The sequence below is a fragment of the Acomys russatus genome, chromosome 4, assembly GCF_903995435.1.
Source record: "Acomys russatus chromosome 4, mAcoRus1.1, whole genome shotgun sequence".
NCBI classification, from domain to species: Eukaryota; Metazoa; Chordata; class Mammalia; order Rodentia; family Muridae; genus Acomys; species Acomys russatus.
Window position 1 is genome coordinate 67,905,696 of NC_067140.1, and position 12,180 is coordinate 67,917,875.

Genomic DNA, 12,180 nt, shown 5'->3' on the forward strand with positions numbered 1-12,180 from the left:
AAGACGTCACTGGCATGAATTCACATCAGTGCACAAGAAGTTCAATAGAAGCTGAGATACTTCTGACTAGAGATAGCTACTTATTCTCACTAGCTCTTCTCTAACCTGCTAACGACATTGTGCTGATCCGTTCTTGCAGTCTTGACAGAGACCCTAGTCAGGCATCCTATAGGGCTGCATTTGGTAAGACCTTGTGTTGCTCATGATTTATACTGTCAGGATCTCACTCTGGAATCCGGGGTATACCAAAACTCACTATAGGGCCCAAGCTGATCTCAGACTCATAATCCTCCTGCTCCAGATAGCTCCTGTTATGCAGAGAACGGAATGCACTGAACCCGGCTGACACACTCATGTTTTACACCTGCATTCCTAGGATACTAGTCTGTGTGGCTTTTTCATTTGTTTTTAGCCAGCTCAGGTCACAGTGATTTCATAGCAGAAGGCATTTTCTTGTTTTGTGATCTGGCACTGCTGGGCAAATATTTACCTGTTGCAGTTATGGCAGAGTTCAAGGGCACAGTGGCTGCAGGGATCCTTAGGCAGGAACCCCATGCTACCCTTCCTCACTGCCGTAGCTCTTGAAGATAGACAGCCCCAGCATACACAATTCATTCCCTCCTCCCCCCAACTTCCTAGTTCTTTATTCCTGTTCTGTAAACTTCCTCATTTTGTTCCCCCACAGCTTCCCATTTCAGCCCAAGTCAGAGAAGCACACTGACTGCAGCTCAAATGCACAGGTGTGTTCTGTTGACAACTTCTCATAGCAGTGCACAATGGACTGTGTATTGTTAAGAGTAGGAGGCACAAGAGTTGCTACTCCCATCTGACTATTCTAGAAACATCTATAATAGAAAGATCTGAAAGGTGTGCTCCTTAGGTCCTTGGTCCAGGGCACCTGACCCGAGCTGTTATTCACCAAGCCCACTCGGCCCTCCTGTTGCTGCGTGGGGAGGAAAACTCAACCAGGCACCAGTGGGGGCCAGGCGCAGGCCAGCTCCAAGAAAGCAAGTAAGCAAGACTGACTCTCCCAGAACTTGAAAAAACCTTAGGGGAATTGATCACACAAACTTGAGCAAGGAAGTGTGGAAGTTCAGACTTCAAAACAGGATCCAAACCCAACATAGCAGTCAGAAGCCAGGTAGTGAGGAGTCCCCCGCCTGCCCCTTTTCTCAAAAAGCCACTTTAATCCTGTAAGCAAGGCATGGGTACCGAGCACCAGCACCAAATCTACAGTAGACCTGTCTATTGCCAGCCTCCCCATCCTGCTGGAAGCCACAGCAGACTAAGACTAGGAGGCAGCAAATTTCCCTTCCCTTATGTCCTGGCCAACAGACCCTTGCCACGACTGTGGATTGCAAAGGTCAGGGGGTGGAGGTCAAAGCTAATTACTGTTTTCTGTTCCTTCCTTCTTCTACTCTGCCTTCCCTATAGCAAGGAAAAGATGGTAACCTTTTTCCTTCATATTGTCTCACTTCTTTGTTCCCTGAATATTTACTTCCCAGATCTTTTCTTCTTTTGAAACTTGGAGAATAGAGAGATAGCTTAGCAGTTTAAGAACATATATTATTCTTACAGAAAACTAGAGTTTGATTCCCCAAACCCTCATCAGGCAATGGAATCCCGCACCTATGGCCTCCATAGCCACCCTGCAGTCACATGCAAACCCACACATAATACACAGAATGAAAAGTAATAAAATAACATTTAAAAATAAACTATCTTGGAAACCTAGCTGGTAGATAGTACAAGCATTAGCCCAGTTGTCTCACACTCAGAAGAACCACCGTACCTGCAAGCCCAGGAATATGCACAAGTACCAGGGAGGAACATCTTCTATAGTGTAGATCATATCCGATCTCTGGGGGTCCAGGCTCCCAGTGCTGTCTAGCGTTTCTGCAAGAGAGCTCTGGAGTCGAGAGGAGAAAAGAGAGGCTCAGTCACTGCCCAAAATGACGTTGGCGCTGTTCAACTTAGCCCAGCCTCCTCTACTGCCCAGAACCACCTTCTGCTGGTGTAGCCATTCTGTCAGCTGAGATAAGGCTCAGAATAAGGGCTCTGTCTTCTACGACATCAGCTCGTCCCAAGAGCACCAATCCTGACCAAAACTTCTTCCCAAGCCTAATGACTCAAATTTTGGTTTTGGCTTTATTTATTTAAAAAGAAAAATACAATAAAATATTTCTACATTTCTAATACTTTATGTGACAAAAAAGATTTTTAAAATGTTAAGTATTGCCTGCTTCTGAAGGCCAAGATCATCAAGACAACTAAATCAGTCCAGCCATTTAGTCAGCCTTGACATCAGCTCATAAAGCCCTGCCTTTCTTTACATGGAGTCTTAAAACTGCTCTGGTTTCTAAGACTCTGCAAACAACTGCATTTCTTAGAATCTGAGTTGCAAGTCTGAGGTGGTTGGAATGAGATGCCCCCATAATCTGGGACACTTGAACACCTGGTCCCCAGGTAGTGGCTGTTTGTGGAGGATTAAGAGGCAAGGCTTTGCTGGAGGAAGTATGTCACTAGGGACAGGCGTCTCTCCTTCCTCTGTGTGGTTCTAGAGTTGAGCACTCAGCTGCCTGCCTATTGCCATGCTCCCTGCTGTGATGGTCATGGAACCATAAGTTCCAAATAAACCTTGGTCACAGTATTTTATCATAGTAATACACAATATATTTTTAAAAATTACTTTGTACCTAGCAATCAAAATAATAGAAAACAAAATAAAAGTGTTTCACAAAAAAAGGATAGAGATAATATTGTGACCCTGGAGCCCATGTCTGATGGATCAGGCCCTCATTTGAGCTGCTGAATCCATGCGCTGCTAACCTAGTTTTACTTGAAAGGGGGACCATTGTCTTGGGGTTGAATCCCTTTCCACAGATGTGCTGGCACTCTGCCTCATTGTCTACAGTTTAAAGGTACAATCTAATGACGCTGACACTAGGCACAAATGTTACTGAACACTTGCCTCGGTCCCAGCAGCAGCAGATGTTGGCAGGCTGACACTGTTGAAGGCACTACAATGGCAATGTGTCTTTAGAAAGCTGAGGGAGTAGCAGTGACAAAGAAAGTGTAATGTGCATGTAAGACATGAGGAAAGGCTCAGAGGGCCCGGGCCGCCCAAGCGTCATTCTTTCAAAAGAAGGTCTGGCCTTACCTGACACCATCTCCTAGGTGCTTTGCTTTTGTTCTTGGGATTTAAAAATAATATTTTTTTCCCCTCTAAAGCCTTGGGTAAGGTAACAGTTTACACAACAATGTGATTTACTGCAGGGTCCTTAGGTTACCTGTTATCAGCGTGTTCTCTGAGAAACTACCATGGCCAGCCATACCTAGGAGGCTGGTTCCTGATAAAACTTTCCATGCCAAAGCTCAAGTGAGCCTCCCTAGCTGGCAGCATTTCATGACAGCTATCATCACACATTGCTGTAGGAGAATTACAACACTACCTGCCTGCACTGGGAGAAAGGTAGCTGCAAGTCTGTGCGTAGTGTCTCTCTCTAAGTCTGCTATTTGTCTTTTTCCAACCAGGATTTTAATCTGCAGCTTCTCTCTATACTGAAGGATGAGAATTGAATGGAGTCTATAAGTCATTAAGAAACGATGGGACCCAAAGGCAAGTCCTAAAACACTTGTCTAGTGACAGGACTAAGAACATACTGGGCTCACCACACCAGGTAAATTCAGCACTGTCACATACCTTACACAAAGTAATAAAACCTAATAGAAAAATAAACCTCTTCTTTAGTATATGCTATAGTTTACCTAATGACCCTCTGAAGATCAATGTGTTAAAGGCTTCTTCAAGGGTGGCAACATCCAAAGACAGCATGGCCCTTTAAGAGATAGACCTCAGTACTGAGGCCAGTCTACAGACTGAGTTCCAGGATGGCCAGAGCTGCACAGAGGAACCCTGCCTTGAAAAACCAAAAACCAAAACAAAAATGAAGCCGGGCATGGTGGTGCATGCCTGTAATCCCAGCACTCGGGAGGCAGAGGCAGGCGGATCGCTGTGAGTTCGAGGCCAGCCGGGTCTACAAAGTGAGTCCAGGACAGCCAAGGGTAACACAGAGAGACCTTGTCTTGAAAAAAACAAAAACAAAAAACAAAAATGAGATAGACCTCATCTTTGCCTCTTCTGGCTCAACAATCATACAGAGAGGGAAGGGGGGTGGGGTGGGAGACAGAGACGGGGCGGGGGGGGGGGGGGGGAGGGAAGAGGAATGAGGAATGGGGGGTGTGCATAAGTAAGCAAGCTAATCCATGGACATGTATCACTCTGGAAGCTGGAGCAGAGGACTACAAGCAAATGCCTTAAAAAAAAAAAATCAGACACAAAGGTCTGTGATCTTGCAGTGCTCTGTGAGAGCTACTTGGCCCTGTCCTTTTTTGCTTTCTGGATCAGGATGTGAGTACTTGCTCTTATGTGCCATCAATCAGGTAATGCCCACTGAGGCTGCCCATCTTCTACTTCCAGACCTTTGAAGCCAGAATAAAACTCTCTTTTCTTCATTTCATTATAGTGATGCAAAATAGAAAAGTATACAAACATGGTCACTCAAATTTTGTTTAAAAACCAAATAATGACCAAGCACAATAGCAATAACTTTACATATACATGTGTATATATATATATACAAATGCATGCCGATAATCACATATATACACACATGCATACTTACATATACACACATATATACGTACATACATGCTTTTGAATACCATATTGGTAGTTCAGATATCCACCTCAGGTACACTTACCTTGGACTTTAATTTTTATTTAGATACCAGAGAGTCATGGTAATTTCCTTAGAGTCTGAGTCACCTCTGTAATCAGACTTGACTTTCAGTCTTCAAGCTCTTGGCCACTGTTCTCAGGCATCTGGCTGAGGCTTTTTACAAATACCCATATAATGACTCTTAAGAGCTTTGAACCTTAATTGCTACTAAGGTAATTAAAAACCTAGTAATTATGACTCTTCCATTACAAAACAAACATACAGACAACCCCCACCCCGAGGAAGATAGATGTACCAAAGCAAAGACCCCCTTGGCCCTCCAGAAACACAGGGGGGGGGGGTCAGAGTACGAAGGGGCGCCCATGGCTACCTTCTCTGCGATGCCATTTTCTGTGGTGTAGATTGCCATGAGCTCAGTGTCTTCGTTATCTTGCTCTCCACTGGACGTGGCCCCACCATTGATCACCACCTGAAGAGAAAGGCTACACTGAGAGACTGTTTCAGTACTTGCCACTCTGCCACAGAGAAATGTGGTTTTTCGAAAAGGCCTCCCATAATTCTTCTGAGACCCCTGAACTGCATTTTAGATATCACAGCAGCAAAGTTTGTTTTCTTAAATAAAACCCTGATGGATACAGGCTATTTTAAATGGGGAAGTGTGGAGCTTCCCAGAAGATGCCTCATAGGGTAGAGCTGCGTGAGCCCGAGCCTACCAGGGAAGATAGAAATGGAACATTCCAAAGAAATCAATCCCTAGCCATAGGATCCCAACTCCATCCAGGGCAAGAAGGTGGCTGGTAAGCCAGTGTTGCAATACCGGTGACCAGGTTGCTCCTGAGTGGTGGTGTTGTCTAAGCTGCTTTGGTTGAGATCACTTCCTCAGGAACCACCAAGGCAACTACCTGTCTGCTCTAGAAAGGAAGTGTTCAGTCTGAGGACTGTAACTAGACAGCCTACTGTGTGTAAGTCACGAGGCAGCAGGAGGACCGGCCCATTTTGGATGGAGTCAAAGGAGGTCTAGCCCATGCTATGTGTTCTTTGGTGAGGAACAACATTATTTATTTGGTTAGAAACAAAAAACAGTACATTTTGATTCCTTAATTAAATGGTTCCATTCCTGGGGATCTCTTCTAAAGACATAATACTTGGGTGGGGTGGAAGAGGCTTTAACCCCAAGAAAGTAAGCACTGTTTAAGTATAACAATAACTAATCATAACCTAGTTATACCCATATACTACAAAGAAAATGGACACTCATGTGTATATAAGTTTGTGGGTGCCTGGGAAGGGCAAAAGAAAGCATTAGGTCCCCTGAAGCTCAAGTTACAGGCAGTTATGAGCTGCCTAACCCAGCTTGAGTCCTGGGAACTGCACCCAGGCCCTCTAAGAAGCAAGTACTCTTTTTATCTTTTTTATGTATTTATTTTATATATGAGTGCTCTATCTGTATGTACAAGGTCATGCCAGAAGAGGGCATCAGATCTCATTATAGATGGTTGTGAGCCACCACGCGGTTGCTAGGAATTGAACTCAGGACCTCTGGAAGAGCAGCCAGTGCCCTTAACCTCTGAGCCGTCTCTCCAGCCCTGAAGTGCCCTTAACTGCTAACCCAATCTTTCTAGTACAAGGAGAGTGGTTCTTACATGGAATCTGTAACATCAAGGAAAACCACGTACAACTTGACTAAGCAGTAACAGCAACACTACTTCTGTCTGTTTGGGGGGACAAGGCCGTGCTCTATACCTATACCGTCTTCCTGCTTCAGCCCCCCAAGTGCTGGCACCATGGGATGGTGTCATTGCAGCTGGCTCCAAAATGTTTATAAAAAAACAGGAGGCAGAGGTAGGGGGCTCTCCAAATACTTTATTTAAAAACAAAAAACAAGCAAACAAAAAACAGCTGGGTGTGATGGCACAGGTCTTTAATTCCAGCACTGGGAGGCAGAAGCAGGCGGATCCCTGTGAGTTCAAGGCCAGCCTGGTCTACAAAGTAAGTCCAGGACAGCCAAGGCTACACAGAGTAACCCTGTCTCGAAAAAACAAAAAAACAAAAAACAAAAACAAAACAAAAAAACAAACCTGGAGACAGAGGCAGGGGGATCTCTGATTTTGACAGGTCTAATAGTAAGTACCAGGCCAACCAGAAATACATAGTGAGATCTTATTTAGGGAGGGAGGGAGGAAGGAAGGGAGGGAGGGAGAGAAAGAGAGAAAGAGAGAGAGAGAGAGAGAGAGAGAGAGAGAGAGAGAGAGAGAGAACACAAATTATATTGGTTAGGAGTATATAATTGTAATAAAAATTCCACATATAGGAATTAGAGGGATGGATCAGTGGTTAAAAGCATTGGCTGCTCTTGCAGAGGACCAAGGTTCAATTCTCAGCATCCACATGGGCGCTTACAAGCATCCTACATAAATAACTCCAGTTCCATGGGATCTACAGAATGAGACCCTATCTCACAAACCACAGCCACAAAAACAAAGCATAGATTAGCAAAAGACAAATACGCAGTTTAAACTCCAACACTCTGAAATAAATACACAAAAAACAGAAAACGGTGATGACGGCCGAAGAGAACAACTATATGGTGTAATACAGAGAAAGAGCCTGACAATTCATAAAAAAGCACCCCAAGTCAACAGAGGAAGGGGAGAAAGAGACCTGTACAAGATAAAGGGAACAGGGGTTCACAAGGTCCTACTCCTAGGTGAGAAAAACTGGAAGTTGATGGCTGATGAGACAGGGAGAGTCAGCTTTCTTTAGGGGCACAGCCTCTTGCAGGCTGCCTAGGTGAATGCTCTATACCAGAGGTTCTCAACCTGTGGATGAGAACCCTTTGGAAGCTGACATGGGTTGCATAACAGATATCTTTCAGATGAGATATTTATATTATGATTTCTCACAGTAGCAAAGTCACAGTTATGAAGTAGCAACAAAATAATTGTATAGTTGGGGGCTCCCACAGCCTGCGGAACTTAATGAAAGGCTTTCGGCATTAGGAAAGTTGAGAGCCACTGCTCTACACGCATGCACATATATCTGACAGCACTAACTGGACTCTGCAACATGAAGAGGAAGATGGGGTGAAGTTGGAAGTACAGGAAGGTTCTGGAGAAGTTAAGACATGGTCAGGACGTTGAATACAAACACAGTACATTGTATACTTGCATAAAATTCTCAAAGAATATGTAAATAAAAATAAGCTTATTGCTGAGTTTAAAACTAGTCTGGGCTACATAGCAGGAGGCTGTCTAAAGACAGGGAGGGTGGTGGGGAGGGAGAAGGAGGGAAGACAGGAAACTTGGAAATTCACATACTGACAAAAAGTCCAAGCAAATTTTTTTTTTTTTTTTAAACTATAATAATGGTAATGGCCTCTCCAGCGGCCCATATGCTTGGGCCAAGGACAGCAACCTTTGACCTTCACTCCTCACACTACCTGGCTATGCTGATCTGGTATAGTCAGTATGTGCCCGTGTCCCATCTGCACACTGGTTTTTTAAAACAGAAGACAATTAACAACACATCCCCATATATTACGAGTGGTTGTTGCTAATCAAGGGGGCATTTTACCTTCCTTTTCCTTTCACGCACTTTGGTAGTTCTATAATGAATACAAGTTCTTTCTCCAAGAGAGAGTCATTAAAAAGAATAAAGAACGAAGCAACATATGAGGATAAAGTTCCTTGGACTGAGGAATTCCAGAGAGATTTCCAATCCACTTACTTCTGTAGCTGGGAAAACTGAACCATCAAAAAAATTAAATTTCAAAAAAAAAAAAATTAAATTTCTTATTTGAAAGCATGTAGAGCCACATCTAAGTTTTAAAGTCTGCCAGAGATCTCAATGGACACACTCTAATGGGGCAGGATTTTCTTACATTACTTTAAGCAGAGGTCTGCTTCTAAAACTATTTTTATCCAGGTACATCTCTAATCCTAGCTCTCAGAAGGCTGAGGCAGGAGGATTGTGGGTCTGGGGCCAACCTGGACCAGAGCAAGACCCTACTATGCCAAAAAACAAAACAAGCACAACAAAACAGACAGGCAAAATTCTAAACCACAGTATAGCTTCTTACATAAACAACTGGGTTTGTGACATGGTTTGCCTGTACTGGCTGCAGCAAGATAGATCCACGTTCCCAGCCAAATTCAAGTCTGTACTTGAAGCTCCAGCATTCCATACTGTACCACAGCAACACTCAGCCCACTGAGACGCCAGGGAGAAGGCACAGGCAAGACGAGCCTTCCTACCACAACACAAAGCACCCTGCTTCGTGGGAAACAAGGGTATTTTGGACCTGGGCGGAGGACACACAGTTATACAACACGCTGACTGTGTCATGCGTCTGTGACATCTTCATTTCAAATTTTATGCTATACAAACTGTACCTCAAAAAAAAAAAAATGTAGCCCAGGCTAGCCTCACACTGCTGACCCTCTCTAGCCTTGGCCTCCTGAGTGCTGAGATTACAGGAGAGTAGCATCATTAGAGCCAGCCTCAATACATCTGAAAGTTTTTACATGGTACCGAAACCAATAGATTTTGGCAAGCGTTCACAATTCCAACCGCTCTCCTAATTCTCTCGGTTCATATACACACAGCAGGCACTCCTTGGACTAAACAAAAGTGCAGATAATACGTCCCAGGAAAACAACACTCAACCCTGATACTCTACAGGAGGCCCATCCAGAGTGGGTACTGGGAGGCAGGCTAGGGAATTCTAGCTTAACTCAGGAGGCTTTGGGGAAGCAGGAGGGGAGGCCAAGCCCAGCCACTTGGGCTATATAGCAGAAGGTGGGCAGGTAGGCTAAAGTCACAAGGCAGCATCAGCAGCCGAGGCAGGCAGACCCTTCAGAGCCTGAGTGGCAGTGGCAGATGTACGATTAACAGCGGTTTGGACAGGACAGTCCCATTCAAACATGAGGGCACAGACAGATGCACTGAGGTAAATGGAGGCTTTGAGGTTAGTACAACGGGCAGCACCCCAGTCACAGGCCAGATGCTGGGGCAGAGGACTCAAAAGGGGAGAAGAAAAAAAAAAAAAAAAATCACACGCTAAAGTCAATTCTTCAGAAGTACTGAGGGTGTATATGTCCATGGAACAAAGATAAAATGCACTGGTGGGGTAACATTTTCACTTTGAGACCTTCTGCACGGTCTTGGAATGCTTTTTAAACTTTGTAGGGTTTGGGTTTTGATCTGTACTATTAATGTGGCTCGTAGGGTAAAGTAGCTTTGTGCAGAGTTGACACTGAGCTAGACGTGGGCAGGAAGGTGCAGCTAGATCAGGAATGACCTGCAGGGATAGGGTGGGGCATCTGGGCATATCAGTCTCACATCACTGAGATAAGAAACACAAAATGTAAATTCAATTCCCAGCACGCAAATGGTGGCGCAAAACCCACTGTAACTCCTGTCCCAGGGAATCCAGGCTCTGCATGCATGTGGTACACAGAGATACACTCGGGCAAACCATACATACACATAAAGTGAGATTTAAAAAAAACAAGAAGAAAAATAGCTGGTTGTGGTTCTGACCCCAGTTTCAAGGGGCTGTGTCTAGTGACAACTGTTTTGCCTACAGAGTCTGGGAGCTGTGGAGAACAGCTCATCATGAGAGATAGGGAACGCACCAGAGGCCTAGTTAAGCTTGCTTTTGCAGCCAACCCACTCATTATTCTATTAATTACATTCACAAACAGATTATCCACTTAAAAGGGCAGAGCTTTAGCCTCTTCTTAAAAGTTCCACCTGGTAACCTCTCTTCATATTTCCTAACGGGGATTAAATTCCAAGATGAGAGATTTGGAGGAAACAGACCACGGAACCACAGTGGGCTGCTCTATGCCAGTGCTTGTAAGCCTCACTTTGGAGAGAGGTGAAAATGGCTAACCCAAGGGCATCCTAACTGCCACCCACCACTCTATGTGAGGACTGGGACACAATCTATACAGTTTCACTATGGGCCAGGGGCAGCCATGTCATAAGTTCCCTTAAAAGACCAGGTAGGATAGAGCCCAATGCAGCTGCAGGGGCACCCAGAGGAGACCAGGGCTGAGAGGCGCGGAAGCCATGATCCCCAGGGCTGAGAGGTGCGGAAGCCACGATCCGCAGGGCTGAGAGGTGCGGAAGCCATGATCCCCAAGGCCTGTGAACTTATGCCATGGTATCAGCTACTCCAGAGGAGTTTGTTTGAATGTGGCCACCAGAATGTGGCTGAGGGCTGCACAGACTGTAAGAATAAAGGCTTAAGACAAAAATCCCAGCATAGAATGGGGAAGATGCGCAAGAAAGCCCAATGCTGGCTGTTATCATTTGACAGCTGCAGAGATGTGAGCCCGGGAGTCGACCACACAGCAGGACAGTCTCAACTCCTGAGACAAGCTTGCCTACACAAACTGGACTCAGTGGGCAAACAGAACACAGAAGGAGTCTCAGAGTTGGGTAGGAAGGGATGGGAGGACCTGGGGGCAAAAGGGTGAATATGTTCAAATTACATTGTATGGAACAAAAAACAGAGGTTTTGCTGGATCAGCCAGCTTCAGGGTAGCTGATGGTGTGTGAGGTCTGAATTACATCTCTTGGAATGTGTGCCATTCCTCCCTCCCACCTACAATTTGAGAAGTTGGACTACATGTTACTTCCTAACAGTACGGAGATAAAAAATGAAGACTCTCTCCAAAATGCAGTAAACATTGAAATGGTTTCAAAACATTAACAACAGTGTGCTTCCTTCCTGGGTTAACCCAAGCAGGTCCCTGAGGCTGGCTGAGAGTACAGCTAATCCCGGGTTGGCTCACAGACATCACTGGAGGCAGTTGATATTCAATGCCATGATGTTCACTGAAAACACACGTTGTTAAAATCTGTCCTACAACTACTCGAGAAAGGAGATACTCTTACCGGGAGAGTAAAGAAATTGGGGTGCTTCGCTTCCTCTTCATATTTGCCTTCCGTGGACCCCCCAGCCTCCACTGATTTGGATGTGGTGTTCTTGCCGATACCCATCATTAAGGAAGGTTGAGCAACCTACACAGCTGTTGGCCGGGAGTGGTTACAGAGAAGGTTGTTCAAGCCGGCAGTGCAACACCAGAAGCAGCTCTTCAGCACCTGGAACACCGGATTCTCAGAAGGAGATTTCTGTCATCTCTTATCACCTACAAAAGATGGTGCAGGAGAGTCAGAGAAAACAAACATGGGACCCAGAGTCATCAGACTCCCTGCACAGAAACAGTCCGTGGCCACATTGCACCCAAACAGCTGAAAAGACCCCACCAATGCTTTTCAAGACCCCACACTCTTCAGCTACAGTCAACCCCCACTGGGCGCCGAAAAGAGAAGCACAGAAATGGTATGGCAATATATTAGAATAAGGCTGGGCGGTGGTGGCGCACGCCTTTAATCCCAGCACTTGGGAGGCAGAGGCAGGTGGATT

The 12,180-nt window shown here is 45.2% G+C and overlaps 1 protein-coding gene across 2 annotated transcripts in view; it reads right to left on the reverse strand.

Annotated features, from left to right (window-relative positions):
- The window catches only part of Slc23a2 (solute carrier family 23 member 2), a 96,066-nt gene that overhangs the window by 37,209 nt on the left and 46,677 nt on the right, over positions 1–12,180 (reverse strand). For both annotated transcript variants that reach the window (XM_051144673.1, XM_051144671.1), the window contains exons 2-4: positions 11,649–11,902; positions 5,113–5,211; positions 1,793–1,909 (exon numbers count right to left, since the gene is read on the reverse strand). In XM_051144673.1, coding sequence (XP_051000630.1) covers positions 1,793–1,909; positions 5,113–5,211; positions 11,649–11,756 — 324 coding nt within the window. In that variant the 5' untranslated portion in view covers positions 11,757–11,902. The remainder of the gene's footprint in view (positions 1–1,792; positions 1,910–5,112; positions 5,212–11,648; positions 11,903–12,180) is intronic.